We start from the raw sequence: 25,000 nt of genomic DNA, 5'->3' as shown, positions 1-25,000 counted from the left end.
GAAAGTGGCCTCCTTGGACTTGGCATGATGGGCCATTCTCAGTTTCAGAGAAATTAGCAGCAATTTTGGTTTGAAATCCTCTGAGGTCTCAGGCATTTGACGTTTTGGATGTTGGGCCTCTTTATGAACCTCTGTCCCTGTGGTATGTCCAGCACTCTGGTCCACACACTTTGGTCAGTCATGTGTCTTGCTTATTCTTTTCCCTGGTGATGACATAATCAATGAGATGCCAGTGCTTTGAGCTGGGATGCATGTATGAGGTCTTGTCCATGTACATGTACGGTAGGTGGCAGAACAGGTTTTTGCTGACGGCCAGGTTATGGGTGGAGCACATCCTGAGCAGAAGAATCCCATTGCTGTTGCACTCTGCGACTCCTGTCATCCCTAGCACTCTGTCCCAGGCTTGATGGTTGGTACTGATGTGGGCTTTGAAGGCACCAAGGGTGATGAGCATCTCGGTCTTTGGAACAAAGGCAATGAGTGCATCCAGCTCTTTGTAGAACTTGCCCTTGGTTTCTTCTTGGTTGGTCATGGTTGGGGCATAGTTACTGAATTCAGGGTGGCGAACTTGTCCTTGCCTAGCAGGAGCCGCATTTTCATCAAATGATCATTTAGACCCTCAGGGATGCTTGCAAGCGTCTTCACAAGCTGCATCCTGGTGGGAAAGCCAACACCAGCCTCACATCTCTCACCCCTGCTGCGACCACTCCAAAAGAAGGTGTAGGTGTTGTCGGTAAAATTCGTTCTCAGGTTGAATCCGTTTTTACCCAGGTTGAATATGTGACCTTTCACGCGAAAAGGGGGCTTATGGATTTCATAGTGAACCGTGAAATAAATTTCACGGTCACGGCCCGTGAATTTAATATTTCACGCCGTGAAATTGAAATTTCACGGCGTGTTCACTATTGCTCCAATTCTTTTCACTATGCTGAGTGAAAAAGTTCACGGCGTGAAATTGAAGACCGTGAAAATAATGAAGTCACGTCGTGGACTCACTCATGTTCACGCCGTGAAATTATGTTGCTACGCCAGAATAACAGGAAAATTTCGTGGTCTGGTTTTGGAATTAAAATTGCGGTAAACAAGGAAAAACAATGTTTTGCTTCGGAAATGGAATAATGGTATTTAAATCTTCTCTTGTGTGAAAAGTTTTAAGTTTGTATGGGGCGCCGTTTCGTTAATTTCGGCGAAATCGAAGTTGGTACGATTATTTTGCTTTGTTGATGGCACGACAATCTATAATTTGGATGAAAATGTTTCATGACGATACTGACACGAATTACGCTAGCGAGCAAAACAGTTTATTTATTACAGTTTCTCCAATAGCATAAACAATCAAATACACTGAAAAAAATCAGTGTAGAAGGAGAGGGAAGCATCCAAAAGCGCACTTGACACCATACGAGGGATTCTCCTCAATTCTGCATAATCAACGTTTGGTCAAAAATACGCAATGAAATTGACATCCCCTGATCAGGGTCTGCGGCCAAAAATGCTGTCACGTAGGTTAAAAAAGGGATTTATCCGCTGAGATTTTGCAAACTGAACAGTCCTTTTTGGGGAATAATGTTGTTCGATTTTCTCGTAAAAATTTACGCGCTGCTCGCTGCCTCGGATTCTAGGAAAAATTACTCGTACTATGTTTGGACTTAAGTGTATTTTGAGCAGTTAGTCGCCCCCTTTGGCGCACTTAAATAAAAACATACTATTAAGCGAGTTGCTGTGATATTTTCCAAGTTGCCCCAAAGATTAATGCTCATAATTCATTTATGCTTGGTGATCTCGGAAAGAGGTTTGGATCACTGCTCGTCCTTGCCGGTAAATGCTCAGCACTCACATGCTCGCAAAATCCAGTCGCCGGCGTGTATGTTGTTTCTTCAGTTGAGTTACATGTAAGTCAACTTTACAGTAGACAAAAATTAATGATCATCAAAGGGTTCACGTCAATGTTTCTTTGACACTGGAAATCTGCCAGAAATCCAAACCCAACGTATTGATAACGAAATTAATTAATTTTGAGGAAGACTTTTTTTTCCACGGCGTGAATTATTTCACGGCGTGAATTTTTTCACTGCCCAGCGTGAACTAGTTCACGGTGGTATGATAAATTTTCACGCCGAGTTCACGCTATTTTAAAGGAATTTCACGGTATTTCAGCTTGCTTTATATAATTTCACGGTTGTCTGCCGTGAAATCGGCATGATCGTGAAATTTTCATAAGCCCCCTTTTCGCGTGAAGGGTCACATATGCACTACTCCCCCACCCCCCAAAAGGATTGAAAACACTATACCTTCCCTCAAAGTCTCCTTGCCTTATGCATCTCAACATATCTTCTTACTGTTTCGTATCATCTTATCCGGCAGTTTCTGTATTCTTACACTTACCTCTTTGGGCTCAACATCACAACATACTTAGTAAGGAAACAGACTGTACTAATCACTTACCGGTACTCGAACTCGCACCCTCCAGATCTGTAGTCCTGTGTCTTCACCAGTGAACTACAATGACAAACATGCTCAACCCAACACAGTTCTTTTTATTATTTACTTTTGTATAATAAGTCAATTGATATCTATGTATAATAACCAAAACAAATCCAAACCTGACCCTAATTTTTCTCGAGGCTTAATTTAGGCTTCTAAAAACGGCTCTTTAATTCATCTGAGTGCGTATGCTACTTAGGTAAAATGAGGATCACCAATTTAACATAGCTAAAGATGGATTTCACCTGAGAACGGATTTTACCGGCAACATAGGCACCTCCAGTTTCAGTGAGTTGGCCTTTGTCAGGAATCTTGTTTCGCGGAGTGCTGAAATGTTGACTCTGATGCGCCAGTTGTTGAGCAACAAGTGCTGTACTTCTTTGTGGTCTGTCGGTTCTGGTGTTGTTGAACCATTTGTTTAAATTTCATTTTCCTGTTTTGACCACAAAAGGGGAGCCCTGGCAGCTGTGGTAAGCTGGTGCAGGTGCATGAAGCAGACTATATTTAGGCAGATATGTCAAGAAATGAGCCTAATTATATGCTCTATCCTCTTGTTTTTGAGCCAAGGAGAGTTATCCTAAAAGGACGGCTAGGTTTCTCAGGGCTCGCTGTTGCATTTTGGTCAAGCAAAGAACAACCTGGTTTGCGTCTACAGCTTTCAGCCATTCCAGGCATGCTGTTTGCCCATCACCACAGGTTTGATGGCCCAAAGTACACGGCAGTCTTTCGCTGGAAGACGCCTTCTATTGAAACCTTTGCACTTTACTAACCTTTTTTTGCGCATATGAAGGTCTCCTTCAGGTGGAATTAAATACCATAAACACCCGCAGATAAGCCGCACCGTTTTTCCAGAAATTGTGCTAGAAATTGGGGTGCGGCTTATCTTCTGGTTGTAATGCAAAAATCTACGGAAAAACTGTGTTGAATGAAGAAATTCCTGTCAGCAAATGCAAGAAAAAATCAATCACATGTCAAAGTTGATAGAAACAATGTTCATTATATTAAAGTGCTAAAATTGTGGGTAAGACTTTTCTTGCAAAAAAATTTGAGCTGCTAAATTCAGTGTGCTTGTCTTCATTTCTGAAGGATTGCAATCCAGATATCCATTGCCTTTGTGGATACAAGTTTTTTTTAAAGAATTTTACAAATTCTCTAAAATATGAATTTGTTAATTGGTTTTGCAGGAAGAAGAAAAGCGAGGCCAACCCAATTATGAACATCTAGAGGAGGATCTCCATGTACTAATATCTGTAGAGGATACTGAGGACAGAGCTCAGGTGCGACTTGCTAAAGCAATGGAAAAAGTGAAAGACCTTCTTCAGCCTGTGGTAAGGTGGAGTTTTGACCCATTGACTTCCGGGGGTTCCCCATTGACGAGTAAAATCATCTGGCATTAGACAATAAAATACTAATTATACCTGGTTTAGGGGTGAATGGGTCTTTTAGTGAGTGCAGGGATGTAGCTAAAATTTTGTAAAGATGGTAATGTGCACTTAACAGGCGGAGAAAATTTAAAAAAATTTAGGAAAAATTTAGGAAAGTAAGACTCTCATAAATGTGTTTTCCTTGATTTTAGGAGGTAAATTCAAAGCCATGTTTTCAGACAATTTCTTGTTGCCTTTTTAATTAAAAAATGTCACTGTTTGAAAGAGGTGCTCTCGGTGTCTCATGCCGATTCTGTCTTTGTAATAGCACTTTCTTTGAATTTTCGCTAGGCCCGCCAGAGTTTGATAAAGTACCTTCAGCAGAGTTGAAGAATTTCTTTATACAGAGTACCTCAGAATCACTTTTCTCCTTTTTTGCCGACATTTCAGCTTATACGACACGGTTGAAATACACAAACTGTGGGTTTACATTATTTCCAGACACAAAGTAGAAATACCGCGGGCCAATGAGCTTTTTACCAAACACACGAGGTCTTGGGTCACATTTTATGTAGTCTTGTTATGAATCAACCTTTGGGACAGTTCTACAGCCAGTCATTTCTTTTTTCTCAAATTATAAAATAGATGACGAATCCCAAAAACTCAAATTACTTGATCACCTGGAAATTTATTCGGAATAGGTGGCAATTATTTCCGGCTGCCGGTTTCTATCTACATCCCTGGAGTGATTAAACAATACTTGCTAACTATGGTATGTTGATTAATTTCCCTAAAATTTTGACATTGGCCATTCTGAGTTTAGTTGGGTGGAGAGTTGGAGAACATTGCTTGCAGGCCAATCAGTGTGATGACAATGACATTGATTTGGTCGCAAAGTGAAGAACTGCATCGCACATGTAAGCCTTTTGTCTTTATTTATAGGATGAGGGTGAAGATGAGCTTAAAAAGAAGCAGTTGAAAGACTTGGCACTGATGAATGGCACCTTGAGAGAACAAGGAGGTTAGGACAGTTATTTTTATTATATTTTTAAAGTAAAAAAATCAAAATTAACTTGCACAAACTCCTTGCCACAAGTGATGCTGATAATCCAGAGTTTTGTAGTCTGACCTGTTGAACAGTCCAGCAAAAGTGGCATAGCAATGAATTTTCCAATCTTGTATCTTGTTGTCAAGCACCGCTGTTGAGTTCTTACTTACATGTAACCATATCTGCAACTACATAATTATTGTCAGTAGTTTATTTTCCTTGGACATGACGTTCAGAATTTCCTGAAGCCTTGCAAGATTGTATTCACTGTTTTTGTTTCTATCCAGAAAGAAAGCACTGTACTAAGAACCCTGATAGGGAATGCCCGTCTTTGGGTGTTTAATTAAGGGAATTATCACTTAACCCTTCCCCATCTGAGAATAACAATTACAGATTTTACTCTCACTAACGCCAGACGATTTTACTTGCCAATAATTGTGGGTACTTTTAATGTGAATGAGTTAACAACATTAATCTTACTGTAGGACCACTCAAGAACTGTCCCCTTTGACCCATTCACTCTTCTTTACATGTATTTGCTGATGTCAAAGGACAAAAAGCCACCAACTAAAATTAAATGTCCCGCAGCCATTGTCGTCAGTTCCACTGAAAGACAGTTAAATCAAGTTAAAAGCAAGAAGCACCATTTGCTAGTTGCTGTCGGCTTCATTTTGTGCATACAGGTGTACATTGTGATTTCTTGTGAGCTGGGGGGTACATGTAAATTACTCATTATGCAGATCAAAAGCAGGACCGGGTAATTCTTTGTTGTTATAATGATAATTTTTAGGATGATAATTTTTGTTTCAATCTTACATTACTTGACAAAAAAATTGTAATTGGATGTCTCTCAAAAGAGATCAGAAATAAAAGAAAATTGCATCTGCCTTTTTTAATTTTTTCATGACAGGAAATGCAGCTGTTCTGCACAATGGTCTCCTTGGTATGCCAATTTCGCCTGCACTTGCTGGATACCCATTTGGAGCAAGGGCACCAGGTAGGTACATGTGTACATATTTTAAAAGCCATTTAATGTGCACTTTTGAAAATTAGTAACTGATCAAAATCTTAGGCTGTGTGATCTATTTGAGATTATGGTCTGACATGTTATACACCTTTAGACACCTTGATTGTAGAGACCCTTTGCATAAATGAAAATGTACATCCTAAGCCTCACATTCATGTCAAAAATCCTTTCTTTAGAAACATAGGTACAAAACTAAGGATGTACAAAGTATTGTTATTCAAATTTAGGTGCCATTTACATGTATGCAAAGGGGCTATTGTTACGACACTTCAAGTTTATCTACAACAAGTAGATCCATCTAACATTTTCAAGTGCTTACATTGTCCAGATACATGTACATGTAAAGTGCGAGGATCATTATTTTGTCCCTTTTGTCTACATGTATGACCTGCACTTGGAATGCTTGTATGTACAGTTATTTCAACAAATGGATAAATTTGCTAATATATTACTGATAAAAATTATGCTATTGTGACATTAACCCATTGACTCCCAGGGGTTCCCCATTAACGGGTAAAATTGTTTGGCGTAAGACAAAGTAAGAGTCTGGCCGTTTTAGGCCAGTTTGGGCATCAAAGGGTTAATTAATGCAATTTGCAATAGGTGCCAAAACTTGAAATAATTGTTCTCCTAACCTTTTCAAGGTCTTTCTTGATTGTCCATCGCCGAAACAAATATTATATGCACTTGCTTAAGGTGATTATTTTTGGGCAAGAAAGAACAACACAGTTCTTCAGTAACAGCAAAATTCTCTTGTTATCAATAGTACCTAGTGGATATCCAGCTGGCTTCACTGGGCTTGAATTTTCACCTTATGCCACAAGAGCTGGAGCTGCTATACTTGATTATGCTATGGAACCTTCAATCCTCGGTGAGGGGAATTACTTCATCAATTGAAGAGTTTACTTAATGTGCTTTCCATTTAGCCTAGTAAACTTCGTGGGTCAATTTCTTTTTGGGATCTAATAATGCAGTACATGAATATCAAGTGACAAGAATATTATGTTGTAAATTTGTACAGAAGAAAATCATTGATACCCTTTTTTTCTTCTCAAAGAAACCATTATTATTTCAAAATGATGGTAAATAATATATTCTTGTTGGTTTGGTTTTTGCTGGAAGAGGCTGTTTCTGCTGCAGTCACCAACATTGCATACATCTTTTGTCAACTGAAATAGATCTGTTTACCAGTGGCATACACATAGTTACCATGTTTAATGTTAACAGCATATCCAATACTAAGCTCTGAAAGAACCTCTTTCTGACATTGTTGAAACTTGTTGACTGGTACTGTGTTAAAGACCAAACAAATTTTGTAAGCAGTTGGATCACAATAGAATGCAGCAGCTTGGCTGTGATGAGACAATGGTAAACAGTGATTAACTTTATGAGGAGATAAGTAAGTGTTTTCTAGCAGTACATGTAGGTTTTTGTTAACTATTTAGATTATGAAAACAACATTTAATGAATAAAATACAAACCACAACAACACATGCCCACCAACTACAGCTTTACATGTGTTACGTGTAGGTGAACCGAAGAACTTTTGAAATAAAGTTAGGATGACCTAAATGTACAATTTTGTTTGAGAAGAGTGTTGAAACAACAACTTGGTGAGGATCTCTCTAAAGGTGTGGTACACAGTAATTTCCTTGAGTTAGACATTTCTTAATCATTTAGTGTTTCAACATTCCATTTCCACACTTAAATTCCTTGACAACAGACGTCATTTAAATAGAGAACCTCAATACAACTGGATGCTGATGATACCAGGCATTTCTTTGAATTATTGTGCCTTTCGTTAACGGGTGGACTGTAAAGTTCAGATTTCCATTAGCTGTTTCCTTTTGCACTGCCATCAGTTACTGTAGCAGAGTGGGTTAATGGGTCACATTCAGTCAAGTGATTGGCTGATTTTGATCCACTAATTTGGTTTGCAAACTGTTGCTGCAAACATTATTGGTGGCAGTATAAAGGGAGGGTTCCCACTCACCTTGAAAAGTCAGGAAAAGCCGAAAATTTTTCAATGTCAGGGAATTGGAAAAAAGAGCTCAAAAGTTTTTTCCTTGCAATCCATGTGCTTTGTATGTTGGGCACAGCAATGGAAAATGTACTGTTATTAAACTGACTGAACATTATAATTGGTCTTTCATGCCCTGTTGATTGAAAATTTGAACTTCATAGTCCAGGTACCGTATATACAATGTATTCCATGAACAATGTTAGAGTGGTAACATACCTTGGTAGTCTTTTTAAATAAAATGCCAAAACACCGTAGCACTGCCCCTTTTTTTCTGTCACTGATTGAAAAGTAATCACCAATCCAATTGGAAATATTTTATTTAGGACCATCTTTGACTGTCATAGGTGCAGTTAAACCCAGGAGACCGATGAGAGAACATCCATATCAGAGATAAGGTATGCCATAATAATAATAAATTAAGAACTGTATGCTCTCTTTTAAAAGAAACCTTTTAAAGAAGCCTTTCTACACATTGTACCAACTTTTGTCCCATTTTTAAAGGAAATGCAAGTGATATTGCAAAACGTAGTGTTGGGTAACTGTATTTTTTAACTTTTCTGAATCTTTTTGACACCATTGCTAAGCAATTGAGTAAAAAATTTAATGGAAGTAAGGTTTAAAAATTTTGTAAAAAGAAACATAACTTAGTGTGAATAGTTTTGGATTATGATATTATTCACATGGAATAATAATGGTAATTTATTTAGAGTCTGATGTTTTTTATTAATTTGCTCGATGGTGTCACAAAAACTCTGAAATGTGGATCTGAAATGTGGTGACAGGACATTTTTTAAACATTTGATGACAACAATTCAGTTTATATCAGTGTTCGACAACTTTGAAAGGCTTAAAGAACTTACTATTGGACAAAGGGCATTTAATTCAAAACCAGCCTAATTTCAGAGAGATACAGTATTTAAGGCATCTTCATTGATCTCTTGTAGAAAAGGAAAATCGCTTAAAGATATGCTTGTCAAAGCAAAACTGTTTAGGCTACTAGAACACCATGGACACACAGCAGGAGTCGGGCTGGTCTCTCAAACCCATTTTGCACACAGTTTACACAAAATTGACATTTTTACAAGCCTCCTTTTAGTTTTAATGGGCAACCAAAAAAAAAAAACCATAGGCAACCAAAAAAAACAAAACTGGTTTCCCAACGGGAAAATAAGTGAGAAAGTTAGTGTCAAAAACTGCTGTATTTTTGTATTTTGTTTGGGTCCCTGTGGTGGCGCTCTGTGCTCTGTGGTTATACCCTGCCCGAAGTACCGAAGTTTAGAAATAAATACAATAAAAAAGAGTTGGATCCACTTTTCATTTTCATTGACATAATTGTCTTGAAATGGAGAAACATTTCACTCTAGGGCTTAACTTAGATGAGATGCCTAAGTGCTTATTGCACTGTTATTGCAGAGGTCATGGGTTCAAATCCTGTTGGAGCCACCTGAATTTTTCAGGTGTCTTTAAACAAGCAACGATTCTTGTGTGTAGATCACTTCTCGCATTTGTCTATAACCTGCACTTCAAAGATACATTCATTTATCTTCATTAAGAAAAACACTGTCATCACTTTTGAGATTAATTAATTAATTAATTTAATTAATTAACCCTTTGACCCCTAAACTGGCTAAAACGGGCCAGACTGTCTAACACTAAATGATTTTACTTGTCAATGGGGAACCCCCAGGAGTCAATAAGTTAATCATTCACTGAAACACTGTCCATTAATAATTTATTTAAACTGTTGCACGTGTTCTGGACAAAAAATAACCCTTAATTTAATAATTACTGTAAATTGTGAAATCATTGTACTAACATTTAACTTTTCTTTCTCACTAGACTGACAATGGGTAACTCTAATTCTGCTGAGAGCTAATTACCAGGCTATATTAAGCAAATGCTCAAGGAGAAAAGTTGCCTTTCATTTTGTGTTCTGACAAGTTCACTTACTAATTGTCGGTGGACTGAGTATTACAGTTTCGTGTGTCTATCAAAAATATGAGTTTTGTATCAGATGATCTTTAATATATTTCTGTATGTTTGAAAATGGAAGAATTATCAACAGTGAGATTTAATATTATTGATGTAATATATAATAGTATTCCTGAAATGATCCAGGTTTTTTCTTCTCGGTGGTTATGGTATTATGTTTTTGTATTTTTAACCCTTTCAGCAATGCTGAATACTTGCATAGCACCAGACATTTACAGCACACATTATTAACCATTGCTACCATTCTAGGTAAAACAATACAATGGTATTCTATGGTGGTGATTTAAGGAGCGTAGTTATCCAATTTCAAGTTAATCAGAGCAAAAACACTTGTGGCCAAAAATTCAAAAGGGATAGATTTTGCTAAAACTGTTGTGGCATGGCGTTAGGCTTTCATTAATTTTTTTTTTTTTTTGAAAAAAAGAAAATAAATTTCCGAAACAGGAAGACCTTTGGCAAATTGTGTGTTTGTTTTTTGGGAGATTCATATTTTTGTATTCTGAATTTTAGCCTGTCGTTTCACTTACAAATGGTTTTTCCTGTGGAACAGAATCGTCTCTAGCTCTCTGTTACAAGGAATGTGGTTGCTTTAGAATAAGTTACCTCTATTCTAATTCGGCGGTAGGGTTGCTATGCAAGCTACGTAAAAATATGGAACATGCTGCATTTTTATTCAGGGAGACAAAACTTTGAAACGGTCATTGCTGAAAGGGCATTTCAATTTTACATTGATTGGAAGTTGTGGTGTATTTGCCACTGCATTAATCTTAGAGATTTTTTTGCATCAGTTTAAATGGTGATTTAGTTGGCTTTCGTTTTGAGGAGATTTCGTGAATCGTGGTGTGATCCGGCAAAATATTAGGCTTTTTTTTCACGATTCAATTTATGAAAGGAAGTCATTAAATTAAAAGAATCCTATCTATTCGTGTAATTTATTTGACTGGACTTCAATCAAGTTAACTTTAGTGATGTACATAAGAGTGATTCACTTTTCTAGTTTATTCAATTCATAAGACTTGTTCCTTCTGCAGCAGTTACTTTAGCAAAGTGTGTGTGTCATGATTGAACGAAAATTCTAACAATAAAGATTTAATTTTGACATTTAAATTGCTCTCTTGTTTTAACGTGCTATTAATCGCTTCGGTGGAAACTAATTCATGTTTTAATTCCCTTCTCTTTCACTCTTCTTGTATGGCACAACCTCGTGTTGCGGTCTTGCAATATTGGCAATTTTGTGATAAGAGCACGTTATCCGTGGGTGTCCACTGCAATTTGTCAGTGGGGTAGCTTTAGCAACGACGGCGGGAACAGGAACGAGAACGTCATCTTAAAACATAAATTCGCGTTATTGCGATCACTTCGAGACTATTCCAAGCTTTTTAGTATGACAAAGGTGTAGCAGTACGTCAGGAATGAACCCGTTATGAGCGGCGCTTAATTTAGGGGAGAAAAATGAAAATTTAACCTCAAGTGCTGACATCCTCCATAAAACCTCAAATTTGTCTATTTCACGTTGTTGTTTTGCTGACGACGGCAAAGAAATGGACCAAAGTGAAAAACGCACGTGCAGAGCGTGCAAAGCTATTGTTTTGCCTACTAAATATGCAAATTTGTGACGTTCTCGTTGCCGTCGCCGTTGTCGTTTCTAAAGCTCCCTAGTAGTGATTAGTATGTGTGATCAAATGGTGACAAGTGAAATTAGTGAATAATCTCATGGGCGTTTTTAGGGAAATTATTAAAACGCAAGTGAAATTATTCCCTAATTTCACGAGTATACCATTTGATCAGCTATTAATATCATGGGTGACAAATTACGTTCATAAAACGCCATTTTGGCACTGTAGGAAAAGTTGCCATGGCAACATTGTAAATGCACACGTGAAATTACAAATTAACGCTAAAATTTTGCGTCAAAATTATGGAGTAATTTGTCACCCATGTTATCATACATATAACAGCTTTGATTGTGCTTCAGTGCACGTAACTAAAAAATCTTGCACCCCATTTCTCCGAAAATGCTAGCCAAACCAATGATTGTCACTTGCAAGACACTTTCCTAGACACTTAGGTCAGGGACACTGACTAAAGATCGAGGGGGAGGAGGATGCGGAAGGAGGGGAGTATATCATCGTCTAATAATGATTTTGGTGAGAGGAGAGTTGTTTAGACGTTCATCTCCTGAAACTGTAACTTTTCGTGCTTTGGCTTCATCAAGAAGTCCGACTTAGACATTCATATCCTGTACTTTATTTTCTTCAGTTTATTTTGGCGTCGCCATTTTTGTCGCATTTAGTCCGCCGGAGGAAATGCCACATACATGGAGACGCCGAAAGTTAGAAATTAGCAGCCTTTGATAATTTGGTGTCTATGAAGTTTGTTTACGAGCCGGGCTGTGAAGTCGCATCGTTTGTGTCTAACGCGGTTTCCTCGAAAGAAAGGCGCGAGGAAGCAAATGAACTGAGGATGTAAATTAATGAAGTACAGCTGAATATGAAAGCTGTGTGGCTGAAGTGACGTCACGTCCCCTCTCGTGGCCAATCTACCCAAGCACTGGGTTGAATGGTTGTGGCTCTAACGAGAATCTTAGCAATAATCTAGTTCGGAGTTTCAAGAAACGAATGTGCGCGTCGGCATAAAATCAAACATGTAATTGTCTTTTTTTTATGGTAAATAGCAGCAAGAATTTGGATTGGAAGTCTTTTCAAAACTTTGTTTGAAACTCTCAACTCGCTTATTCTAGGGTAAAACGTGACAATACCAGGAAATGTTTCCAGAGCGCTCCAAGCTTTATGTAGAAACACAAACGGTGGAAAAGCCTGTTGGCTTCATAGGCACCGAGATATTTTGGGAAAGTTCAGTTCTTTGATCTGTTGTATTCTTGGTTTGCATCCACGTGATAAGACGGCCTTGTTGGTGTATACACCTTTGTTTTTATTTAAATTAGACCTTGATGCCTCGTTCAAAGCAAAATATTTTTTTGAATTTTCAGCTCAAGAACGAAGCATCAAGGGCTTATTTGAATAAAAACAAAAGAATATTTAAATGACGGCCATTTTGGAATAAGGTCTATAAAGAAAAAGGAAAGGAACTTTATTTAAGTGTCTAGTCGATTTAGCGCTGGAGTACTAATTGGGGACACTGTAAAGTGAAATTAACAATCAACGCAAATCAAGTCAAATGTTGGTTTTTGAGGAGAGTGGAAACCGGAGTACCCGGAGAAAACCTCTCGGTGCAGAGTAGAGAAACAATAAAACAATAGAAAATTGCCCTGCTAGTTTTGCATTACAGTAGCGTCAAATTCCCAAAAGACGCTTCACTGCATTGTTCTGTACACAAACATGGCCGCCGTGACGTAAGATGCAAACCATCATTACATTTGGAGAGGAGAGGAGAGAGGAGGTAGTGGGGCCGGGTGGTTAGGGGGGCTTGCTTTGAGATGGTAGAGCCTGGGTTCAAGACCTGTTCTGACCACTCGTTGAATTTGATCCTGGTAGTCTCTGGTTCAACTTTCGGCTGCACTTGTGAATAGCCAACTGGTTTGCCTCCGGCAAGGTGGAATTCTTAACAGTTGTTGTTCTGTTCTGTTCTGTTGTTCGTTTATTGTGGTTCATTGGCCCCGAAAAGCCTCTGTGGGGAGTATATCTATGTAATGGTTATCTCGGAGTTGCACAGCCAAGTAATTGGCGTTAAAGGGAATGCGATTGGACTTCTTTTGAAAGAGGCTGAATGTGACTGGAGGGTGATGATCTTCTACCCAAGCTAAAAGAACAAAGAAATTGGTCACCTGCTCTTGGATGACTTGATGTTTGCATGAACTCACCTCGCGGGTTGGACAAGGAATATAACTACAAGCCTTTCGCTTGGAAATCTTCTTACATTGAAGAGCATGACGTCCAAAAGTGTGCTTTCCTTTCCCCACACATCTAGTAGACCTGCTTTTCACAAATTATTAAACGTAAATCTTTATCCTATTTATCAGATTTCCAGCTGGAGATTCGTGTCAACGCCTTTAGAGGAAAAGATTGGAAAGAGATCATGGTTTTTATCACAAGAATTCTTTTGCAAGATCATCATTTTTATGAAGAAAATTCATACATAACTGGTTGATTTTCTACTTGTTGTGATTTGGTGACTTTTTAACTTAAATTGTTTTAAAGGTCATTGCAAGTAAAAACCAGTGACGCTAGCGTAAGTACAAGCAAATTAGTCAATCTCAGTGGCGTTTTGATCGTTTGAAAACACCTACTCTTTGGTGTATTTACGTCCCACATCTGAAACGTCAGAAAACACAGATGTGAAGACTTTCGTAATACGCGTCGTTTTAAGAATGCTCCAGGGTTAGTGTGGACTGGCAAAATCGAAGACTCTTTGATGTGGACGATTTAGACGAGCGTAGAAATCCTTTGAAAACGCATTGGTGTTGATGGGGAAAACAGAGATTTTTGACGTAGAAAGCGTGTCAATTTTCAATTCAATTGTTTTCATCGTTTCCGAGCGTTTTCGTGTGGTTACAAAACGGAGAATAGAGGAGTTCACGCTCTTGAGTGCATCATGGGTAATCAGGGCAAGATGGAGAGAATTTCAAAGGTTTGTAAGGAAGTTCAAAACGATGAAAAGTATTCATGATATGCAATTCAGTTTGGTGTTTTTTTATTTTCCAAAACAAGATATGCACTCAAAGGTGCGGCAGAATAAATTCGGAGAGAATGGCTAGTGTAGAAAATATTTTATTAAAAAGAGTTTCTTCCATAAATTTCCTGTAATTCCAAAGGCACAAAATTACAGAGAATGTATGGAGACAAAAAAAAGCAATATTTAGAAATACCAAAGAACGGGTACCAAGTCTAGGTCATCTCAGTTGTGAACATGAACTTATTTGTTTGGTTTATGAAGGCGAAAGTCTATAAAGTAGAGTCATGTACAGTATATTTTGCTTTGAATTTCCATACAAACCTTTGAATTTCCCGCCATGTTGCCCTGATTACCCATGATGCAATCAAGAGCATGAACTAGTCTATTCTGAAACGAACCACTTTCACACACGGCGAGCACCCTTACATTCTTTTGTATTTATGTTAAGTAGACCTACTGCCCTCATTTTGAAACAAATATTCTTTTGAAATTTGCTCGTCGTCGCGAGGCTAGAAAGGCTTATTAGCATTAAAACAAAAGAATATTTTATTTGGCCGCCATTATGAAAGACGTCTGTGGAGCCCGAGTTTATAGAGTGTTTTCACTCGCGTGATCAGTAACCTTGTTTTTCTACCGAAACGAAAGAAAACGTTTGCATGATAATAGAGCTTAATTCCCGGACACCAACATGGCCGCCGTTCTATTGTTTAGGGACACCAACATGGCCGCCGTGACGTCACCTGAAAACACTCTATACTTCTGTGTACGTTGCTTTATGTTCGCGTCACAAGTTAAAACCAGCCACTAAAACTTGTTAAATTATTTGACTTAAGAATATACGAATGATAGTTTTTAAAACGGCCTTCCGGGCCAAAAAAGGCTTTAATGTATCTTGAATTTCGGATCTTTCTTTCATTTCACAACTTGCGTTGAAAATGCCACTTTTTACTATCCATGGATCAGCCATACATTTTTTCATTGGAATGCTTCCGATGCATTTATTCAGAAGAAAAATAGCCATTATATACATTTAAGCGTACCTTATAGGGGAATCTTTGCTTACATTTTTGGTCTCGTTAGCATAAGGCCTTCGTTTTTTGATCAGTCAGACAAGAACAAAGTACTGAATATTGAAATTGCATTGCACAGTGAGCTATCTTCAGAAAATTTAAACCCGATATACCAGATAATCTCTGAACAATGATTCGTTCAAAAAATGAAATTTTATGTAATGTATGGGACCATTAGCGCCTTTTGCCACGCTCAGTGATAAATGGTTCGTTATCAAATCTAAAAGGCTTAAAATTAGAGATTAAACTAACGGTGCTTTTCCTTTCGTCAGAACTAGCCGGCCAGACCCGTCAGTTTGCAATGAAGAATGCAACAATTTGAAGAAACACTTGCATGATAATCCCCCGCATTCTTCTGGAGGAGATCGAACTCTGTTAATTTAAAGGTGTTGTAGAGCGGGTAAGGCACTGTTACACTGTGCAATTTTTCATGCAACTTGTCTCGCCCATCGCTATTGCGAGGCAAGTTGCACGAGTCATTGCCCAATGTAACATACCTTGCAACGGCCTTAAACGTTGCGAGACCAGTTGCAGAAACCGAGGCGGACAGTAGAATTCCAACGAATTTTTTAACCACTGCACAGTATTGCATCTGTCTTGCAACTTATGTCGCAATGGTTTGTGGCACCAGCCAATGAAAAATGTTCCTTCAAACTCGTGTGATCATCTAAACGAGACAAGTAGCATGAAACGTTGCTCAGTGTAACACCCGTAAAACAACTTGTTTCGTAATGTGAGCACGTTTGTAGAAATGGCTTTGCGAGACAAGTTGCACGAAAAATTGCACAGTGTAACAGCGGCTTTAGTCATTCCAAATGCCCGGTCAGTTCTGTCAAATGGAAAGCGTCCAAAGTTTAACAAGTTCTTTTACCTTTTTGAGTGCAATTTGTGAATAGCTTGACGATGCCTTCGGTGAGCAAACTCGTATGTTGATGAATAGCCTGTGGCAGGCTCCCAGGTAGTCGGGAAAACGAAAACAACTGTGTGTGAAAAGGGAGTGGGAGCTTGGGCACATTTAGTTGTTTTCGTTTTCCCGACTATCTGGGAGCCTGGAACAGGCTAGTTAATGAAACAAAATGTAAGCAACGTAGGGGTGGATCCAGGATTTTTCTTGGGAGGGGATGCACCACTGAGGAATGGGGTAACTAACTGGCGACGGCACCCACCCCCTAGAATCCGCCCCTGCAACGACGTCAGCAAAGATACCCCTATTTTAGGAAAAAACGTGTCTGCCAAAACGACTGAAATAGCTCATTTAGCCAAAATCTATAGTTTATGAATTCAAAAGTAATATATCTTGATTGTTTATGGATATTTTTATAGAAAACGTAATATATATATATATATATAAATATTATTATAAGATCTTAATAAAAATTGTGGAGAAATCTTTGATAATGAGACTGCTGGTTTAATCCTTCGCTGACTGAGTTTTTTCTTTCCTTAATTTTTCGTTCTCTCAATGTTTCATTGTTGGTGGTGGTTTCAGGTTGAAAGTAAAACTAACGCATAGAAAAACTTCAAAACATCTGCAAAAGGAACTTATAGTGGTACTATGATCAAATTTTTACCCCTTGATTTTTTGAGTGTATTACATAGAATTCCATGAAAGAACAAAAACGCCATTTACATGAAGCCACTGACGTTGGGAGCTGGTCATTTGTGGGTTCTAATGGTCCCGTGAGGAATGAAATGATGAAATGGTATATGAAATGAATCATATATGAACTGCGGATATGAAATCAAGTCAAGCTATGATCTTCGCAGTTATGAACGCATTTTTACAATTGCGCTGAGAAGCCTGATAAATTCAGGACTTCAACGGGGTTTGAACCCGTGACCTCGCGATTCCGGTGCGACGCTCTAACCAACTGAGCTATGAAGCCACTGACGTTGGGAGCTGGTCATTTGTGGGTTCTAATGGTGCCGTGAGGAATGAAATGATGAAATGGTATATGAAATGAATCATATATGAACTGCGGATATGAGCTTCCCTTGATTTCATATGCGCAGTTCATATATGATTCATTTCATATACCATTTCATCATTTCATTCCTCACGGGACCATTTAGAACCCACAAATGACCAGCTCCCAACGTCAGTGGCTTCATAGCTCAGTTGGTTAGAGCGTCGCACCGGAATCGCGAGGTCACGGGTTCAAACCCCGTTGAAGTCCTGAAGTTTTTAGGCTTCTCTGCGCAATTGTTAAAATTGCGTTCATAACCGCGAAGATCATAGCTTCACTTGAAATAGAGCTATCTTGGCCAATTTACAGCGCAGACCATTGAAACTTGGTACTCTAATAGTTCTACGGGAAACACACCTATGGCTATAAAAAATTATGTTCCCATGGCAACTCACTCTTTTCCAGTCCCCACCCACTTGATTTCAATATGTTAGTGATTTTCAGCTTGAAAAATGTTAAACAAGGCCACAACGTCGTGCTAACATATTTATATGCTTGCTGGATCATGCATGTGAAGTGCTGTTAGCAAATATCAAAATGGAACGGCAAAGGTGGCCAGAAAAGCTCATAATATGGGGGAGGTCTGGAACCCAGTATGATGCCATGGTAACAGAACTGTTAAGCTCATATTGTGGAGAACATTTAGTAGAATCTTGCTTTAAAAAATCAAAAATTTCTGATACAAATTGGCTGAGATATCTCTTTTCATCATATTTGAACAAAATTTGGTTGAGTGTATGACGCCATTACTTTGCTAATTTGCATATTTTAAAAACTTGAATATCTCTGGAAGGAAAAGAGATATTTGAAAAAAGTAAACAGCATTTTTCCTCTCACGCAGACTACTTGTTTATGCTTCAAAATGGCTTAGATAGGAAAGATGCGATTTTTAAGGAAAATGTCTCTTGTGTCTCTACAGTGAGACTGACGGCAGTCTTCTTTTCGTGGATGTTTTGAGACTGGGCGAAAGTAACGTTTCCTGTTGAGCACGCGAAAACGTCACTGAGCGACCAAAAAGCTTTTGCTTATGACTATCACATCCACGATCGTGCACGTGGCGTTGCAATCAAGAAGGCCTAGTAACCTTTCCTTTCCACTTGTCTCGAAGATTCACTCGGTCGATTCAAGTAAGTGCAACCACAGGCTCTCCAAGCTTTGTTGTCTATAGAGCACAAACAACATGCCGTCAAATGTTATATTAGGGTTTGTATGAGAGTTCCGATGATATTCTTGGAGGTAATTATGTAGGATGAAATTCTCAATGCAAATGGCTTGCCTTATTCCATGCGTGTGTTTTCTTGTCCCTGGTGTCGTTAAGCCCGCCGCACACAGTGAGGAAAGAGCTGAGCAGACTGCCTCTCGAGGCGGATTGCTCAGAAATTTTGGTGAGAAATGCGCCTCGCGAAGCCGTGAGGATAAAATCAAACATGTTTGATGTTTTAGTCCTCGCGAGGCAAATTCCTCACTGTGTGCGGCCACCCTTAGAATCGAGCTGAGCTTGGTCAATCAAGCATCCAATAAAATACATGGCATTCTCACGTGGCATCAGTGGCGTTTCTTCCTCCGACGCCATCTTGAACCACTGAGGTCACGTGAGAATGCAATGTATTTAATCGGGTGCTTGATTGGCCGAGCTCAGCTTGAGTCTCACGATGGCCGCACACCGTGAGGAATTTGCCTGGCGAGGCTAAAAATATCAAACATGTTTGATTTTATCCTCACGACCTCACGAGACGAATCTCTCACAAAAATTTCCCTGCACTCTTGAAGAAACGGCTGAGCAAACCGCCTCGCGATACAGTGTGTTCAGCCCTTTCCTCACCGTGAGCGGCGGGCTTTATATTTCCTATTTGTAGCGATTTGAGTTCCAAGTTTCCCCACGTAGAGAGAGGGGGAGACTTGAAACTAAAACAAATCTCGAACGATCTCCTGAATTTTTCCTATGCAAAAACCGTTTGAAAAAAGGCCAAGAAGAATAGGTTTTCAAAAGAGGATATTTTGAGATTTTCAGAGAGGGAACCATTGGCAAATATCCTAAATGGACGATTTCGAAGGCAAGGTGACTGGGAAATACAAGTCACAGGATCTAACTGCTGTGCAATGAATTTCATCGAATCTTCCAGACTGTAGAATAAAAATTATTTCTATGAAAGAAAACCGCTTGGAAAACGGTCTAGAATTAGAGGGTTGGCTACTATTTCAAAAGCTTCCAAAAATAACGGTTTTTGTACAGACAATCGGATAATTGCTGGGTTGCCATTGGCAATCCAATCCAGCCAGAAAATGAGTTGAATTTCTCCGTTTTATTTTTTCTGTGTCGGGAAAATCGAAAAGTTGCGCCATAGATCTTACCTGTTACTCCCCGCAAAGTATTATCTTTGAATCTTAAAAGAAGGATTAAAACGAACAACCTTTCGGTCCGCACATTACCATACGAGTCGAAAATCATGGTATCCGCTACCTGAACGGACGCTTGGCCTGTTCGACATTCCTCCAATGGAACAACCTCCTCAGTGTGGGCAAAGCTTCTCACGAAGAAATTCAGGAGCCCATCACCCGGAGCCTCAATCTCCCATATAAACCCTTGGAGACAACCTTTGCCCGTATCTTTTTATTTTAGACGTTCGAATTCCCGCGAATGCATTATGCCGTCCAATCAGAACAAAGTTATTGTATTACGTCACAAGCAGTCACGGACCAGTGATTGCGTTCGTCTCACAAAATATTTTAAAAATAAAAAGATACGGGCAAAGGTTGACTCAAGGATATAGTCTGGATGGAGGCTCCGGGTGATGGGCTCCTGAGAAATTGCAATGACGCGAGATTAGGCTAAAACGTATGACGCCTCTGTACGACAGAGAAGCGTAATGCAACAAACAACAACAATACTATCGGTACCAGAGAGAGGTCCCCTTGAGTGACAACTTCCTTTTCACTTCAAATGCTGTCACGGCAGACTCATTTACAACCGCTGACTGAAATGACAACGGTGGAGACACCAGCACCCCACCCGATTCGCACGGAGAGTGCCGGGTATCACCAAATTGAGCGTTTTCATAATCGACGGTATTTTATTTCCCATACAAAGTCTTACAACGCGTTTAAATTCTCAACGGCCGCCTGTAACGCAACACCGATTGCACTCAAAGGTCATCTGGCAAGATTTCCGCACAGGTCCCTACTTCATTAGGCATACACTCCTTTGTTTCAAGAAAACAATAGCGATAACAATAGACGTCCTTTGGGCCTGTGGCGCTTTGTTCTTTCTTTTTAGAGGTTTTTTTCTAAGTCTATATGGATTTAAAAAACGTCGGTCGAACTTCTGTCTGAAATACGGAAAATCGAACAGTTTTTCCTGCAATTTTACCCATTTTTCAGTTTTAGAATAAGCGCAAGAAGTGGAGTTTCAAGCAATCGTTGTAATAGGGATTCGCAAACATAACTAACAAACCAAATAAAAGTACTGTCATAAGAAATTTAATGGCTACCTGCTCTTTTTATCGTGAAATTGTTCTTCCTGTCTGCTTAAAAATTCGCCGAGACACTGTAAAGTGTATATTTTCTTCCTTTCCTGTATTTAGGATCGCGAACGGTGCATGTAGAGGGATTTTGCGATTTATCGTTCTTTGCAGAGATCGGCAATGTGCTCAATGATACTTCCAAGTAAATAGCTTTGATAGAGATCCATGGATGTTCCCGTACGAGGCATACTTCGTTTCACTCCCCATCATGTCTTTTCAATGCCCTGCTGTGGGTTCGTTTGTCTGGGTCGACGAAGTTTAGGCGATGGTTAACTGCGGTGAGATGATGTTAGCCCTTGTCTTGTAGGCAGTTGTAAACGTTTCGGCCACAGGTAGCTAGGGCTAATATTTTTTCAAGGAAAGTTTACAGTCAGAAAATTATGTGTTCTCGCGGATTGAAGGTTATCCATTGCAGTTTTTTCTTGAGCATCGCGAAACAGATTTGTCTTTGCCAACTGATTGCGTTTCCATACGGGTTTTGGACACGGAAGACGAAAGTGAATTGTTTTCTTTGCACCACTCTATACACCGCTCGGGATAGGCTTTAATTGATAGGCCGGTAGCCAGGTTTTTAACATCAGAAAAAAATATGTTTCGTCGTACGAACGTGTGAGGACCTGTGAGCCAAAGGGCCTCTCTGCTGGTATGACTTCTGGGTGACCCCTTAATAACTTCTTACTAACCGAGCACGAGGGCCGTACTGGGGAATATTGGCCTGAGGTCGTGGCAGTACGGACCGAGCGCAGCGAGGTCCGTACAAAAACGACCGAGGGCCAATATTCCCCAGTACGGCTCGAGCTAGCTCGGTTAGTAAGTAGTTTATTATATGGTTTTTAAATTACCTTTTGCTTTGTTTTTGCAAGCCCGTAATCGGCCTTGGGCATTACAGGAGAATAATGCCCTACAATTCAGTCACAATTAGCCAATCAGAGCGCACGTTATATCGGCTACAAACACAAGCCATAGAATAAATGGTCTTAATGACCCCCCAACGTGAAAAAAATTGCCTGAAACGCAGCACGTACCACAAACAACCCAGTGTACCCTCACGGAGGGTCTAGTTTGTGTATCATTTTGACGGGTGATACCCGGCACTCTCCATGCGAATCGTCGATATGGGAAATGGAAGCGAAACAACTGGCCAGCGGAAATACTTGCTACAGACAATTACTGCATATCTGAGTTGCAATACAATTCTCTATTTTCGAATTCCCCATAATACACTTTGTTTGCCCCCCAGATTTTGCATAAACCATTGTTTTCAAATGCTCTTGGGAATATGAAGTGTCCCAAAGAGCATTTGAAAACAATAGCTTATGCAAAATTTGAAGGGCAAACAAAGTGTATTATGGGGAATTCGAAAATAGAGAATGGACGTTTAGAAACTGCGTCTGAACGACTTTGTGGTAAGTACTTCGTCTTTGGGCAATTAATTTTAAGGCGTCTTTTTAATTCGTCACTTAATTCGTCCTGCATAAAGACGGGCAATAGACGCATTACGCTTTTGGATGACCAAAATCGAAAAAGGTGACGATTAGAAAAGTAAGTCATGGGGCGTGATTATTGCTAGCGATCCAAAGCAACTCTCAGGAAGATTCATTGTTCGTTTCTACACAATAGCTTTTAAAATATGTTGTTTGCGTCCAAACGTCAAAAACGAGCAGGCAGCGACAGAAAAGCATTTTGCTTAGACTGCTCACAACGTCTTCTATGGGCAGCCGTCACCGCCAAAAATACAAGCCTAGTTAATGGTTAAGAATAAACCGGAATGATTTAATTGTCCTTTGTAGAACGGTTTATCAGAATTTCAAAAGATGTATTTAAAATACAAATGGACAAGTCACCTTTAGTGAAATGAAATAAACAAACATGAAATGGTTTAGACAATTCAGAAACTGTGTAGATACCAACATTTTCAATTTATACTTGACGTTTCGTATGTTGCAGCATACATCATCAGAAGTGACGGTTAAAAACTGTTACACAGAATTTTAAAAAACTAGAGCGAGGAACTGGTGACTAGTTAAAAAGTGTGATAACAAAATCGTAACTTCCGGTAGTCGATTCTTCCGGAAGAAATTAATAAAGAAAAAGCTTCTCACTACCAATGTTTTCATTGTTTTGAACAGACAAAAAAACAGGTCTGCTGAACCTGCCACCACTGTTCCTAAGAAAGATATCATTCTTGTCTTGCCTTTTTTGGGCTTTCAAAGTGAAGCTCTTACTCGACGTGTTAAATCTTGTATTAGTAAGTTTTATGGCTGTGTCAATCTTAGGGTTATTTTTCAAAACACTTGCAGGATTAAGTCTTTTTTTCCCTACAAAGATCGTTTCAGTCGTTCTCAAAGATCAAAAATAGTATACAAAGCCAGTTGTTGGGACTGTGATTCCTTCTACATCGGCAAAACAAAAAGAAGATTGCATGACAGGAAGTCCGAGCATTTCAAAGCTCTTACACAAGTCGGCTACGCCTCTGCTGTTGCAGACCATACAATTTCTACCGGTCATAACATCAAATGGGACCATTTTGAAATCCTCGCAACTGGGAAGTCCGACATGCAATGTAAAATTAAAGAAACGCTATTAATCAGTGACTTAAAACCCTCTCTCAATGAAAACATTGGTAGTGAGAAGCTTTTTCTTTATTAATTTCTTCCGGAAGAATCGACTACCGGAAGTTACGATTTTGTTATCACACTTTTTAACTAGTCACCAGTTCCTCGCTCTAGTTTTTTAAAATTCTGTGTAACAGTTTTTAACCGTCACTTCTGATGATGTATGCTGCAACATACGAAACGTCAAGTATAAAATGAAAATGTTTGTAACCGCTGTTTGTTTTCTTTTCCTGTTGAAATTGAAATGGCCAAAGGACAAAAGTATTTATGTGTAGATACCCTTGGTGAAATGATTAAGTGAAAACACGAGTGGTTAAGTGTTTAATGAAATGGATCAGTCACCTTATGCAATCATCGCAATTAACACAGAATTGGTCAGTGCCAAAGACCACCGGTGTAATTATCCTTGTCAAAATGACAAAGTCAAGTCTTGAATGGATCAGCGTACTTTGACATGATATGCAGTGAAACGGCAAACGGTCCAGCTTACCGTACATTGGTTCAGTGATGTGACAAACGGATCAGAGAAGTTTGAAATGGCTTATTTTATCTGCAAATGGTTAATCGTGAACCGCAATGGTCTAGCATAACATTGATCGGTTTACCATAATGTCAAACGGTTTAGCGTTACCCCAAATGGCTTAGCGTGACGACAAATGGTTTAGTGGAAAGCGAAATGGTTTAGTGGAAAGCGAAATGATTTAATGTTGCAGCAAATGGTTTGCGCCGGAACCGCGAAAAATACAAAAGTGAAATGGACAAGTCAAGATTGAAATGGAATAGTCAATGTGGGGTCTTACGTCACAAGCCATACGTCATTCAGATAAATGTTGGCGCGAATTTGCCCCAACGAGGTTCGTACCGCGAAGTGCATAAGTCGGATCGGGAACAGGTTATTTCTACCAGTACCGCCTCGTTTACTCGACTCAGTGATCCTTATTCCGGTAAGAATCCTTCTTTGTTTTTGCCTAGTTTAGCTGGATTGGTAATTTTGGATCAAATGTGGATCAAAGTAAGCACAGGAGACATGGGCAGGCCGTGTTTTTCTTTGTCTTCAACTGTACGTTAGCCACTGACAATCAGTTTCTGAAAATGCGAGTTTCTGTAGAAACCTGAGCATATTTCTCTATCGTTTCAAGCCTTTCCTTGAACCTCTGAGTTAAAGTTAAATACACTTGCTACCCGTTACTTATTAACAGCTTCCATGTCTTAAAACAATCAAACGCCTTATCACGAATGCTCTGGTTCGAAGTGTCA

At 39.2% G+C, this 25,000-nt stretch overlaps 1 protein-coding gene and 2 long non-coding RNA genes across 8 annotated transcripts in view; 2 read left to right on the top strand and 1 right to left on the bottom strand.

Moving 5' to 3' along the window:
- Positions 1–14,130, top strand: part of LOC138052670 (KH domain-containing RNA-binding protein QKI-like) — a 27,366-nt gene extending 13,236 nt beyond the window's left edge. For 2 of the 6 annotated variants that reach the window (XM_068899214.1, XM_068899218.1), the window contains 6 exons: positions 3,669–3,812; positions 4,791–4,869; positions 5,807–5,893; positions 6,690–6,794; positions 8,291–8,341; positions 13,918–14,130. In XM_068899214.1, the coding sequence (XP_068755315.1) occupies positions 3,669–3,812; positions 4,791–4,869; positions 5,807–5,893; positions 6,690–6,794; positions 8,291–8,340 (465 nt within the window). In that variant the 3' untranslated portion in view covers position 8,341; positions 13,918–14,130. Of the gene's footprint in view, positions 1–3,668; positions 3,813–4,790; positions 4,870–5,806; positions 5,894–6,689; positions 6,795–8,290; positions 8,342–9,785; positions 11,046–13,917 lie in introns of those variants that run through there. The other 4 variants (XM_068899213.1, XM_068899217.1, XM_068899216.1 and 1 more) reach the window with 3 other exon arrangements.
- Positions 14,131–14,778: 648 nt separating this feature from the next.
- On the bottom strand, positions 14,779–17,039 carry LOC138052672 (uncharacterized). The gene is made up of 2 exons (XR_011133130.1): positions 16,690–17,039; positions 14,779–16,581 (listed from the first exon to the last, which is right to left on the bottom strand). It is a non-coding gene; the product is annotated as an uncharacterized lncRNA (long non-coding RNA).
- Positions 17,040–24,475: 7,436 nt separating this feature from the next.
- The window catches only part of LOC138050708 (uncharacterized), an 11,814-nt gene continuing 11,289 nt past the window's right edge, over positions 24,476–25,000 (top strand). Inside the window, exon 1 of the long non-coding RNA XR_011132673.1 lies at positions 24,476–24,687. This is a non-coding gene — a long non-coding RNA (uncharacterized lncRNA). The remainder of the gene's footprint in view (positions 24,688–25,000) is intronic.

Source organism: Montipora capricornis, chromosome 6 (assembly GCF_036669925.1).
Source record: "Montipora capricornis isolate CH-2021 chromosome 6, ASM3666992v2, whole genome shotgun sequence".
Classification (NCBI taxonomy): domain Eukaryota; kingdom Metazoa; phylum Cnidaria; class Anthozoa; order Scleractinia; family Acroporidae; genus Montipora; species Montipora capricornis.
This window is presented reverse-complemented; position numbering and strand designations above follow the sequence as displayed.